General features: G+C 44.1%; 1 protein-coding gene across 6 annotated transcripts in view; it reads left to right on the top strand.

Annotated features, from left to right (window-relative positions):
- LOC143377201 (uncharacterized) overlaps window positions 1-13,523 on the top strand; it is a 187,819-nt gene that overhangs the window by 161,965 nt on the left and 12,331 nt on the right. For 5 of the 6 annotated variants that reach the window (XM_076828261.1, XM_076828252.1, XM_076828270.1 and 2 more), the window contains one exon: window positions 8,166-8,469. In XM_076828261.1, coding sequence (XP_076684376.1) covers window positions 8,166-8,469 — 304 coding nt within the window. Of the gene's footprint in view, window positions 1-2,849; window positions 3,393-8,165; window positions 8,470-13,523 lie in introns of those variants that run through there. The other variant, XM_076828294.1, reaches the window with a different exon arrangement.

The raw sequence follows: 13,523 nt of genomic DNA, 5'->3' as shown, positions 1-13,523 counted from the left end.
GTAGCGGCCTCACGAGAACGGACCCCCGTTCTCCCTACCCTCCGGAATCGGCTTTCCAGCCGGCCGTCCGCTTCCACCCCGCTCTTCTCCGGGGGCCCAGAGTCCCGGAGCACGCTCAGTGTCCGCTCGGCCTCAGCACGCCCGAGTAGGAAGAGGCGAGACGCTGTTTCTAGAATCGAATTTTCGATGTCTGCGCGCCGTCCAGCGCCGGCTGGCCCATCGTCCGCTCCGTCCAATTAAGCGCGCTGCCTCGTGAACGCGTCTCCTCGTCGTCTGTCTCGCCGCGGACCAACGAAACGTCCCTCCATAACTCGATACGTTCTGTGCAATTCTGGGCCCGATTCGGAGGTACAGTTCTCCAGTCGCATATCGGTAACCAGTTGGGCCCGTGTCCTGGTTATCGTCGCAATCCCTGCACACAACTGCGCCAAGGAACGGTTGACAACGGATTGGAGCGTGATCACCTGGGTAGAAGTGGTCTCATCGTTCTTTGTGGTCCCTGGATCGTTTCGAGAGCCCAGTGACACACGTCGCGTGTCAAGGATTCGACGTGAATCGAATATACGTCGTTTGGACAGGGTTAGGAGGGAGGAGCCAGCGAGAGAAGCAGCGCCGATTGGGAATTGACGCGATGGATCTGGATTCGTACGCGACTCGCCAGTGAACAGAGGATATTACAGTGCCATCCAGAGGAAGAGAGGAAGAGTGGGAGAGGCTTACCGCGATCGGGACAACCGATGGATCAGCGTCTGAGCCGCGTGGAACGTTATCGGTTCGCCTGGTTCCCTTTGTACCTTGGGCTACGTGCCGCGTATTAAAACGTTAATCTCCGGCTGTACTACCGGTTATACGTACAGATTGGCTCTCTCCCTCTCCCTGCTGTCTCTCCTCGCGCTCTCCGTTCCTCCTTTTCTCCTCCACGGCCGCCTTTCTCTCTCGAGCTTCTCTCTTCCTCTCTGTGTCTTCCCTCGAGTTTCTCTCCGCTGTCTCTGTCCCCTACGTCTCCTCTTTTTTCTTGGATCTGTCTCCCTCTCTTCTTCTCGCTGCTAGCTGTTTTCACGAGCTACCTTTCTCCCTTCTTTCACCATTTCTTCTCTGCGCACCTCTTTCCCCGGGTTAGCATTCTCTGCTCTTTCGCTGTGTTTCTGCCTCCTCTTTGTTTCTTCTTTTTTCGCAGAGCTCTGCTCTTAAGTTCCGCTCCTTTCGCACTGCTTCTTTGCTTCTTCTGGATGTTGCTTTTGGCACTTCCTTTTCTGTTGACTACATTTCTAACTTCTTATTCTCTCAGTAGTCCCTCTGGACCCTGCCGAGCCTCCCTCTTTCTTCTTCTTTTAAAGCTCTGCACTGCACTCCTGCTTCTTCATTTCTTCTGCTTCAGATATTCTTCTCTGTAACGCCTCCATTCCTTGCTCCATTTAATCTTCTCTTGCACTCTGTCGAACCCTTACATCTCTTCTTCATTTCTTCTTTTGTTCCACTCTCTTGTAATCTCTACATCTCTTCTTCATTTCCTCTTCTGTAACCCCGACATCTTTCTTCTTCTCTTCCACTCTCTGTAACCCCTACATCTTTCTTCGTTTCTTCTCTTCTTCTGCTCTCAGTAACCCCCACATCTCTTCTTCATTTCTTCTTTTCATCCACTCTCCATAGCCCACACCTCTCTTCTTCATTTCCACCCTCTTCCCCACCCTTCCAACGCCCCGCGACTTTGCTACCTCATCCCCCACCTATCCACGCCATAGCTCCTCGCGTTCTCCGGAGCGCGTGCCCCATCGAGCACCAGAGAGAAGAAGAGATGCCGCGCGATCGATCGGCGGGCAGCGCGGCGCCCTCCCTGTGCCCGCGAGCGGGACGCTCGGACGCTCGGGAAGGAGCCAGAGGCACGTCCCGTGTCCCCGTTCGGGCGGCGGGACGATGACGGCTTCGTCCAGGCGGCTTGTCGGCGCGAACACGCGCGGTTACCGTGCGCTGAGTCGCGTGAGGGAGACCCACGGACAGGGACCACGATCTTATCGGCGGCGGGCCTGATCGGGGGCCGAAGGACGCGACGATCCGACCGCCTATCACCGCGATCGGCCGTGACGCGGGGCCTTAATGCGCCGCGATTAAACGCCGGACGGGTCGCGACGGACAGCGGATATCTCTGGACGAAAGGAGGGACAGTTGGGCCCGATGGCGGGATAAAGAGACGGCCGGCGTCGAAATTGAGCCTTCTGGAGTTGCATTGCTTCTGCAGCAAGCAAGCGCGAGGATCTACAGCTCAGTGTGCACCGCGGACCCAAGAATTCGGCGCGGCAGAATTGGGCCTTGTGTGTTCCGGATTATTTTCGGCGCTGATAAAAAGGAAGTGCTCCATGCGATTACGTATATTCCACAGATTGGTGGATGCAAGGGGATTGATTCACGGTTGCACAGTGTTATAGTGTTTTTGGGTCCTTTGAGGATTGTGAGTCCCTGTGGACTTCGAAGGGTTACGCGATGAGTAAGTGGCAGTTGGCTTTCGGGCGAGCTTCTGGGCCCATGGGGCAGGTGTGCTGGAATGTGATCAATTGCTACAGAAGGGGACCTGCGCGAGTGTTCTATAGCGTGGAGTGTTGAAAGTAATCGTGGGTAGTGAATCGTTGCGGAGGACAGTGCCGATACTCTCCAGGCCCCGACTATTCATCCGCCTTACAAAACACCTCTGAAACGATGCGTCAAGTGTGACTTGGCTAAATTCCTGCCACGTCTAAGCACGGATGGGGCATTATCCACCAAGACAATAGCGCGTCCAACCAAATAGTGCATCCAACCCACCCATATTGAGTACAAGCCCTAACAGCCCGCAAAATTAAATAGAAGAACCACCTTCAAAACACCAATTGCAGCCCGCCGAATGGGTCCGCCGACCGATCCCCAGAGGACACCGCGAGAACGATGTCGAGTCTAGCAAGAAGGAGGAAGACCTCGGTCCTAGGGTCGAAGCGATGGTGGCAGGGTGGTTGTTGGGCCACGAGGGGCCACCAGGAGGCCTATCTGCGCAGGCTGTACGCGCGAAAGAACGAGCAGAGCGGTAAAATCGACGACGAGGCCGGCAACCAGCGTGATCTGGGCAGCAGTTGGACGACCAGCGCCGTCTACGAGCTACCGGTCACCGACGAGCACTACTTGGACGCGTTTCTCAGGAATCGCGACGATGGCAACGAGGAGGACGACGTGGTCGGCGTGGTGGTCGGGTGCCCAGCGCTGAGCGCCACCAGGGCCAGCCCGACGGAGAAGTGCGTCGAGTACCTGAACGGCGCCCACGACGCCGTGGCCTTCGAAAACGATCGCAGGCTCGGGGAGCAGGAATGCAGCCGCGCCGAGTGCGGCTCCCTGCATTCGGGTTACGATGTCGCCGCAGCCTCTCCAGAGTGAGTGTCAGCAGGCTGTTGCTCTCGTTTGGTGGGCTGATCGACGGACGAGGGAAAGTTTTTCTTCCAACTGGGCACTTAAGAGTCCTTGTCCTCTCTTCTCTCGTTTTCTCTTTGGAGGAGGGCGTTGGGGAATTGTCGAAGGGTGTTGGAGGTAGTGAGATATTGAGAGTTGCAGCTGGGACAATTGCTCTTCGATTTTGCAAGGTAGATAGATAGGCGATGATAGCAAGTGGAGTCGCATAGAACAGTGCTCCACGTGCGGAGAACGCACATGGGCGTTGGGGGAGTATAGTAACTGTATGGGACTCGTGATATCCGCACGGAGGGGTGCGCTGAGAGTTTGAATCACTGTAACTTGACACTGATGTTCGCGTCAGTTCTGCTCCCGTGTGATAGATATTTATGCAGCTAAACTTGTCAGTTTCTTGTGTCGATTATTAGATGGCTGGTGGATAACAGGCACGTGAATTGGAATATGTTGATATTAAATGGACGTTGTTGATGGTTTATGGGTTTCTGAAGCAAAACGAAGCTCCTCTGATCCCTTGGAATTAAGAATGCTAATGAACCGTGGATTTATAGCTTCCCGTGGGAGTGGAATTCCTTCGTCTGCTTTTTTTTTCTTTCTTGGAATTAGGCTCGATATTAATATGCCGCGCGCACTGCGCTGGGATGAAGTCTGTGTTGTAGTGGGCTCGGTACATTCTACGATAACTCTCTCCCACAAGAGTTCAGAATGATAGACAGTCTCCTGTTAATTTCAGTCGAACTCCTCTACACTAATTACTTACAACTTATTAATTTAAATGTAAAAAAAATACACTCGTTCCTTCTTTTTTTATACAAGTTGTCTTTGAAATTTTACCAAACTTCAAAGGTAAATTAATTAAAATTGCTTTCTTCGCCTTGGTACTCTGTTCTTTTAAAAAAATTGAGATTACGAAGCTTCGATTTAGTAATTTCTCTTGAAAATGGATTCTTCCACTTTGCTGGAGGTCAGGAATGCCGATCGGCCTGAATTTACGATCTCTGCCAGAAATAGTGTTTCTTCACCTTCGCTCGAATGCGATTAGGACGATCTTCCTTGCCACGAATACGGCGATCATGTCTCCAGGTTTGAATTTACAATCGCGTCACAGACCGTAGAATTAATTTAATACCCGTCGTTCTACTGTGGAATTTTAGCGAGCTTTGGCCAATAAAATATACGGTTTTTCGGCGGGGCGGGGGGAGCAGCGCGGCTGCTCGATTTTTTGCGCGAGTGAAATATAACATTAAATTATGGTACATCAGATGGTAATTTACGGTTAATTAAGCCCTCAGTGGCTGGATGCATACGTGATACAGGCTTCCGTTTCCTCGCGCGGATAATTATGAGTACGGGTAACTGTTTTAAACCGTAGCACTACATTAAACTGAATTATTGAGGTACAGAATTATGAAGTTACGCGACTTGCATTCTGCGGTTGTATCATTAGTTTACTAATGCGAATTCCCCGGGGTACCAACGCTTCCCGTCCACGTGCATGGAATAGGGTATCGCAGCTTTTTGCGTGGATGGATTAAACACTTTCATCTCGGACGCGTTTAGTGATGCTGCTGATAAGCTCCAGTGATAAGACCGATCAAAGTGTTGCCTGCAAGTACCACTTCCTCGCCTATTAAGTACCTTACCCTATCAATCAATTCTGTTTGCATCATTGAGACATAAACATTGACAAAGCAGACACAAAGATCCTCGGAATTCAACAAAATTGATATCGTCGTCTTGGGGTAGACCCGGGGCGGTAGTAACACTTTGACTTCGGGATACGATTACGCAGGAACTATCACAGTTAGAACAAAGGTTCTTATACGAAAATGTTACTTACTTATCTGACATTATTGCGGCACACCAGTTTCGCTGTGTGTCATGTAATATCCAGGTTATTAATAAAAACTGAGAAGCGGAGAAAGTGTTACAACCGTCCCTGACTCCGGGTCGGTTGTAACACTGCATGGAGTCGATAGTAGCACGAGTTCAACTTTACAAAATTAAAATATTTATTGATTTTGGTTATAATAATAAATGAAAGGAAGTAAAATTTACGAGCAATTATGCGGTGTCGCAATTGTGGCAGAAATAAAAAACATTTTGGCTGTTGCATTCTTCAATTTTTCATTTGGTTTGCCTGTGCTGTGCCGTAGGATTCCATGCCAAGAAGACAATATTATTCATCTTCTTTATCACTATTTGACGGGGCTTGAAAACTGTTGTAATATCGATTTCGGTTCTCCAAACGGTTACGAAGAACCTTTATTCTGAATAACTGTTATGAAGAAGCGAAAAGGTATAGCCGGTTAAGATAGTCAAATGTGCCCTTAAACCAAATTCGACTCACGATTAATCATTTGAAAGCTTATTAAGAAAGAAACATTTGTGGCAATTTTCAACTTTGCATCTGCACCCGGAGGGTAGTAAAGGGCAAAAATAGGAACAATGATACGTACTTACTGTAAAAATATAATTATAGTGCCAAGACCGCTTCGATACACAATCGACATTTTTCAGCATTTTTTGGCGTTTTTTATTTTTCACAGCTTGGTTTTTCAATTTAAAAATCTGAAACAATTCTCTAATATGTGCCCCGATAACAGAAATGCCTCTGATTTTTTTCAAAATTTTTCATTCCCTATTATAGGAGAAATTCGGCGAAAACCTGATTTCCTATTTTGGCCCTTCACTACCCTCCGGGTGGAGATACGAAGTTGAAAATTTGCAGTTTTTTTTTTCAAAATCGAATTTCTCAAAAACTGAGGGTGATGGCGACAAACGGTTTGCGGATTCGGTTCCAGGGCACGAAAACCTATAAGAAACGGCTATTGAATGTTACAAGTCCAGATGGCTGTCGAATTGTGTTATCTGTTTCAGTTGCGGTCCCTATTTCCTTCCTCATATCGGTTCCACAACCGTTATTTTTTCGGTTCCGAAACGGTTCTAGAATCGATTCTTGTATCGACTTTTCCCTAATTGATATCATTAATAATAGCTGCTGATTACTGTATATGTGCATATTCTTTATAAAATCCTTATAGAAAAAGAAGAAACATTTATACATATCATATATAATAAAGCATTGAAATAAATAAATCAGCTACATATTTTTTACATTCACACACACTGTATCATTCAGAATAGGAATTTAAAAGTTTCTCCTGTTTCTATAAGGATGTTGTAATAAAGATGAACATCTACAGCAATCTACAGCTACGATAATGAATAATATCAATTAGGGAAAAGTCGATATAAGAATTGATTCTGGAACCGTTTCGGAACCGATATAGAACCGAAAGAATAGCAATTATGGAACTGACATGAAGAGGGAAATAGGAACCGCAACCGAAACAGATAATAGTTGGAAATTTCGGTTCTTCATAACAGTTATTTGGAATAAAAGTTCTCCATAACCGTTTTAATCAGAACCTTTATATAACAGTTTTAAACAGTTATTTTTTAAACTGTTTCAAGCCCTGCTATTTGGGTCTGTCGGGGTACAATCAACCCCGACTGTCGATGTTACAATCGCCCCCGATCAGGCTTTTGAACTCAAATTATAAATTTTTATTAACGAGATACTTGAAAGTGATAAGTAAACCTGGGTTTACATTAGCCCAGTCCAGTGATCCAGTCCAGCACTGGATTGGAACTGGAATAATTTAAACTGTGCGTTCATTCCAGTACAGTGCAGTCGTTCCAGCAGGTTTCGACTGGATCGAAAGTCTACTTTTCGTTTGTAGACATTGACCAATTTCCAGTCGAACCACTCGCTTGATCCAGCGACTGGATTAACACTGGAATAATATAGACATCAAGTCGATTTCCAGTCAAACCACTCACTGGATACAGCGACTGGACAAATGTAAACCCAGCTTAACGACCAGTATTACTAAAAAAATGGCCAGATTAAATGTTAAAAAAAACACGTACTTGCAAAGGGAGTACTTATTTTACAATTTTAAATCAGTAAGAAAAAGTTACTTTAGGGTATCGAAATTTTTTTTTTTCAATATACATGTCTGTGATGTATCTACACTGCTAGAACATGGATGTGTGTATTCCAAAAGTCATTCTTCATCGTGTATCCAAAATTTCTGTTAATATCTATCATATGTTTTGAGGTATTTCACGTGTTCCACTCGCCCAAGTCTACCCTACTATATCTGAATTCCACAAACACTCGTCAATTAAACTTGCGTTCTACAAACTTAAGCATCCACATCCCTCCAAGTTAAAAACATTCCCAATATTCACCAAACTCGAAATCACCTTTACCAAGCATCTTACGTCCAAACCCTCCTGGCTCCACTAATGAAGAATTAACTCTAAATTTAATTTGCATCCTTCAAAACAAAGCATCCACATATCCCTTCAAACTCTGAGCATAGTACTACATCCAAGTTCACTTCCTTATGAATCCATTCTCCAAAAATCCTCACCCTCAATTAACAACTAACCCAAAATTGACCATGCTTCCCCCAAAACTACACCCCCACATCCCTGCAACCCTACTACCACCTCCAACACCCACCAGAATCGACCTGATCGTCGTCCAGCCAAGACCCACTTCCCCACATATCCCTTATCCCCCCCGCAATTCATCAGTCCCACGTACCGAATTCCACGCCCCCCCCCCTCCCTGCGGGCCCCGTTGACAAAAAGGAGTAAACCGAGCGCGCACCCAACCGGTTCCAATTTCGTTTCTAACGAGCGGCCGCCGATTCTCGTTTCAGGAAAGTGTGCAGAAGCTGCAGGTGTCCCCGGGAGGAGCATCAGCGGACCTCGACGGAGGCGGGCGGTCCCTCGGGACTGGGCCTCGGTCCTGGCCCGCCGATGGCCATGGCCATGGCTTTCCAGAGTGGGGCCGCCGGTTCTTCTCACCAGGAGCCGTTCAAGAGTCCCGTCCAGCCGCCGCCGCCCGGTCTGGCCCTTCAGGAGGCCCTGATGCATCATCAGAGGCACTCGCAGAGCGACGATGACAGCGGATGCGCGCTCGAGGAGTACACGTGGGTGCCGCCTGGTCTCAGGCCCGATCAAGTAAGAAAACAAGACCCGCGCAAGATCCTGCTTGGAATATTGATGGCGCGCGTCCACCCGCGTTGAGGTCTTCCTCTCTCTGGCCAGTCCTTCGGCATTGGGTTACGACCTGCGAAGTGTCCGCTGAGGGTAGGGCTTGGTAGAAGACAGATAATTTGATAAGCTCTTCTGTTGGGCGAAAGAAAACTACTTAGTGCAAAGATTCTTTTTATTTATTTGATAGATTCGTGGAGCTTTTTGAGATTCTTATTAAGGGGGAACACCACTCTGACGGCCGGAAAGGTAAACCATTTTTAAGATTTTTTTTGAGAATAATTTACAGTTTTCGTAGAAAAATTTTATTACCTACCTTTAGTACGCTGTCTTAAGGACTATATAAAAAAATTAATAGAAAAACATCCATAAATTTTAATATATATTAATTAATCTTCTAGGCACCCCCACGCGAGCTGGTCGAATGTGTAACTATGGAACAGCAGGTCCGAAATCAAATTTCCTTTTTTTGTTATAAACTATATGAGTGTAGTTTCCGTTCTACGTACCGATTTCTTAAACAAATTATTTTTGTAAACATGGTGCGCTTTAGAAGAAAAGTTTAAAAAATCCGCAAATAAGGTGGACAGTTTTTCGAGCATATATCAAAATATTTGTTTTCGATCAAAGAATCCGTACGTACAACGGAAACTACACTTATATAGTATATAAAAAAAAAATGAAATTTGATTTCGGACCTGCTGTTCCATAGTTACACATTCGACCAGCTCGGGGGAGGGGGGTCTAGATGATTAATGAATACATTATAATTTATGGATATTTTTCTATTTATTTTTTTTGCATAGTCTCTTAAGACAGCGTACTAAAGGTAGGTAATACAAATTTTCTATGAACACTGTAAATTATTCCTGAAAATTTTTTTTAGATATGGCTTACTTTTCCGGCCGTCACAGTGGTGTTCCCCTTTAAGGGTGTGAAACCTGTTAACGATGGGGAGTAGAATTCACAGGGCGATATCCTTAGAATTATGTAATCCTTATCAGTGGCGCACTTAGGATTTAATTTTGGAGGGAACCGAGTCGAAGAAATAAAAATATTTTTAATGGAAATTAAATAAAATTCATTAGGTGATTATCAAAATTTATTTAAAAAATAAACTCCAGGTTTCTTTTCTTTTTGAAAATTTATTTAAAGAATAAACTCCAGTTTTCTTTTCTGTCTGAAAATTTATTTAAAAATTAAAATCCAGGTCTCGTTTCTTTTTGAAAATTTGGGTACAGAATAAAACCCAGTGTTCTTTTCTTTTTAAAAATTTAGTTAAATAATAAAATCCAGTTTTCCTTTCTTCTTACGCGCGCCACTGATCCTAATATCGTTTACCTGTTACATCCACATCTCCACATTAAGATTTAACAAAATGAACAATATTCGCTGCTTGCATTTGCCACCACGAAAATTTCAAAGCTCAAAGAAGCACAGTATAGGGAAAAAGGCAAAAGGACACTTGACATGTCGAAATTCAATCACTCCTTCAATCACTCGATATCTCGAGTCCCCGCCACTTTCAAACCACCCAGAGCCCTCCGTAAAATCCACACAAATTCAGCGCTTCCATCCGATTCGAAGGAGTGTAAATATCCGGGGAGCCTCGGCGATGTTAAAGGTCTAAGAGCGATGGCGGTTCCTGGAAGGCTGCTGGGACGCTTAGAAGCGTTCAGGGGCCGTCAGGATGATTGAAATATGGAAGGAGTATCCGCGTGTCGAGCCTGTACAGAAGTCACCGCGGGACGTTTATAGCCGATAAAGAAAAGAATCGGTATACGCGGCGATTCGAGCGTTACGAAAGTTTTCGAGGCTCTCAGGACCCCGGCGAACATGGCCGCGCCCCGATACGCTATGCGCCAGTTCACGGTGCCCCTAGATTTGCATAAAGGCTTGCTTTCTCTCCGACGATTCATCGGGACAGTTCTAGAGACGGACACTCTCGGTCGCCAGATTTTCGGAAACCATGGGAACTTCGCGGATCGAGTCGAAACTCTTCAGAGTCATTCAAAGTGTTTCAAAGGAGATTTCTTCATTCTGAAAAGGGTACTTCGATGGGGAGACTTTGCTTTCAAGTATATGCCCACTAGTAGACGCTTTTTTTTTATCTTATCAAGTGGGTAATTTAATATGTTGGGTGGTTAAAATTCTGGGGCAGAGAATTTTATTTCATCTGTTGAGTGGGAGGCGAAAATATAGTTTGTATCTTGAAAATGGGTTGCATTTCACAGGAGGATCTAATTCGGGGCTAAAGCTTGAGAAGGTGGAGGTAAAATTCAACGCGGGAAATTCAGATAAAATGTGTTGAATTATGTGTTGAACTAGTTTCGAAGCTTTTGGGGTCGAGAGTGATCTAGTTAAGGGGTTGGGAGCAGCTTTTAATAATCCAATTGTGTATTTTGTTTTTAAATTAATCTCGTCCACATTAGAGGGGTCTTCTTAGCAGTTGACGACCGTAATCCATTCGAAAGTAATTTTTCATCAGCTCCATACCCTCTTTTTACTATTCTTCTTGAGGAGTCCACTTGTGTGCGAGCAATCTCGATAATTGTTCACCCTGGTTGGAGCTATAGTAAGTGGAAGCTTCGAGCAAACTTCTCCACAGATAAGAGGAATAATTCCAACCCTGAAATTTCTTGTGTGTCTTCTTCCTGCAAACTTCTCTTTCCTAACAATTCCGTAGGAATTGTATTTTGTCGCATATTCGTCTGCTGCTATTTACCCTAATATTGCAAAGGATTTTCGAAAGAGCTTCCTACAGTATTGGCGGTAGGAAAGCCTCGCGTGAGCGACCACGTTCGAACGGCAGCGTAAATCGAAAGCGGTGGAGCGCGATTTGGGTTAAACGGCGATCCCGTAAGTGAAATAAAACGATCTGGTGGCCGTTCTGGGTTTTGTCCGGGGGAGACGCTCGTGTCACGTGTTCCGCGTAACTGTGAGCATTTCATTTCTGAATTATTCATGGATGACGAATATCGAGCGTGTCGCGACGGCGATAAATGAAACCCTGTCTCGCCTTCAGCTCCATTCAGAACGGGGGTTACAATGGGTGTTTTGGCCGCTCAGCTGTTGTCTTCACAGAATGCTCAGAAATTGGGGGGTCGATTCGTTTGACGGTTGTTCTTGTATTGGTGGGGTAGGTTGACCTGAATAGCCAGCAGAATAAGAGGGAAGGGGTGGCAAAATTTTGGACACAGTTGGACCTCGTTTATCCGAATTTCAAACTGAATAAAAAAATTAGATTAATATGTCCACAAATTCGAATTGCATTCTCGAGAGCTTCACATCCATGTTTCTTTAAAGTTACACGTGTACATGTCCAATGTACAACAAAATAAACCTTATCAGCGTAGTACTTTCCAATCCTACTTCTTCATAAAGTTATTCAGCAAAATTTTTATTATCTGAATTATTTTTAAGGGGTACTCCAATTATATGAACGCTAATGCATAAAAATGAAATTAAGTCCCTAGCAGTTTAAAACGCAGATAATTAGTAATAATAATTCAAGGAATATCACTCGTTATTTTCATCCAGTTGGAATGCTAGTTCGAACGAAAGGGACGAATGTCCTCGAAGCCAGTTTCACGAGTGTCGGCTCCCATTATCGAAACGAGGCATCATCGATAGGGGGAGAAACCAGTGAACCGTCTTCTCCCACGATACGTTCAGATGAATGGAGTTCTGCCACGTGGGATATAACAGTATTTCTACACATTCTATTCGGCAGGAGGATGAACAGTTGGGAAAGAATTCTGCGTTGCTATTCGAGCATTTATCACGAAAGATTGTTGAAGTTTCAGGCAATTATATAATGTTATAGTATACTGTGCCGTTCACAAGTGGAGGCCCTTGCGCGACTTTGCCCCGCCCCCATGAGAAGTGGGGGCAACGCCTGTGGCGCGAATTGATTGGCTGAAACGTCAACTATCTTTTGCAAGGAAACTATTCGTTCATGGTATATAGATTCCTTCTGGAATTTTTCATCCTTTTATTAAGTAGTTGTTTATGAAATAGAATACGTAGGGCTAGAAGAAGGTTGATATTACGTTTAAAAGTCAGAGTTCCTTTTACACCCCATATTCATCAATATTATATGATAATCACAAACACGTGCACACTAAATATGTACCCCTTGTTTTTATAAAATCCCAGATAAATCCAACAACCGCATGCTGTAAATATATATTTTACATTGCCCATGCTAATATACAATAGGGTGTGTCAGTTTTTTTTAATGTTTTAATTTTGAAAACGACTGGTGAGAAAACGATACAATTCCAGGTTTAAAATTAACCACTACCCTTAAATTTTGTGTAATACATTATTTGCCTAGTTGGAATTTCATTTGAAATTATAGAAAAATACGAAAATTATTAAAATTATTAAAAAGAAATTTAATAGTTGAGCTTATGAACCGCAACAGAAGCAAACAAGATGTCGCTTCTTTGGTGGACTTTGTTAAATAGCATTAAATTTACTACATAAATGACATATCGCTAGATCTGTTGCTAAAGTTACATATATTCACATTTTGTAATAAATACACATTTCCATACATTTTCATGTGAATGTAATGAACACTAATTTGCACATATTTTTATTTTCATTTTCATGCTTTTATGTAAGCAAGACGCACTTTAAGCAGTATATGAATATGTAGTTTGTAGTTAAGTCTTACTTAATTTTGCACTTTTTTCAACTGTGATTTGAAGTAGCTAAACCTCACTCAAATCAATTTCTGAATATAGTTTCAGATTCGGGATTAAAAACAGCATTACTTTGTCCCTAGTCATTCTAAATTTTTCAACAATTTTAAATTTACCCATAAAATTGACACACCCTAAAATGCAAATGTTCCACTATGAGTTACTGTTAGACTGCGGATGTTTATGCAAATGAGTACATTGATATGCAAAAGTACTTTTGCACATTGCAGATGCTCTGTTAAAAGTAATATGTTACGTATTTCTTTTATATCTACCTCACTGTATTTGGTTGCGATCTTAGATGAATTA

This window comes from Andrena cerasifolii, chromosome 1 (assembly GCF_050908995.1).
Source record: "Andrena cerasifolii isolate SP2316 chromosome 1, iyAndCera1_principal, whole genome shotgun sequence".
Taxonomy (NCBI): domain Eukaryota; kingdom Metazoa; phylum Arthropoda; class Insecta; order Hymenoptera; family Andrenidae; genus Andrena; species Andrena cerasifolii.
This window is presented reverse-complemented; position numbering and strand designations above follow the sequence as displayed.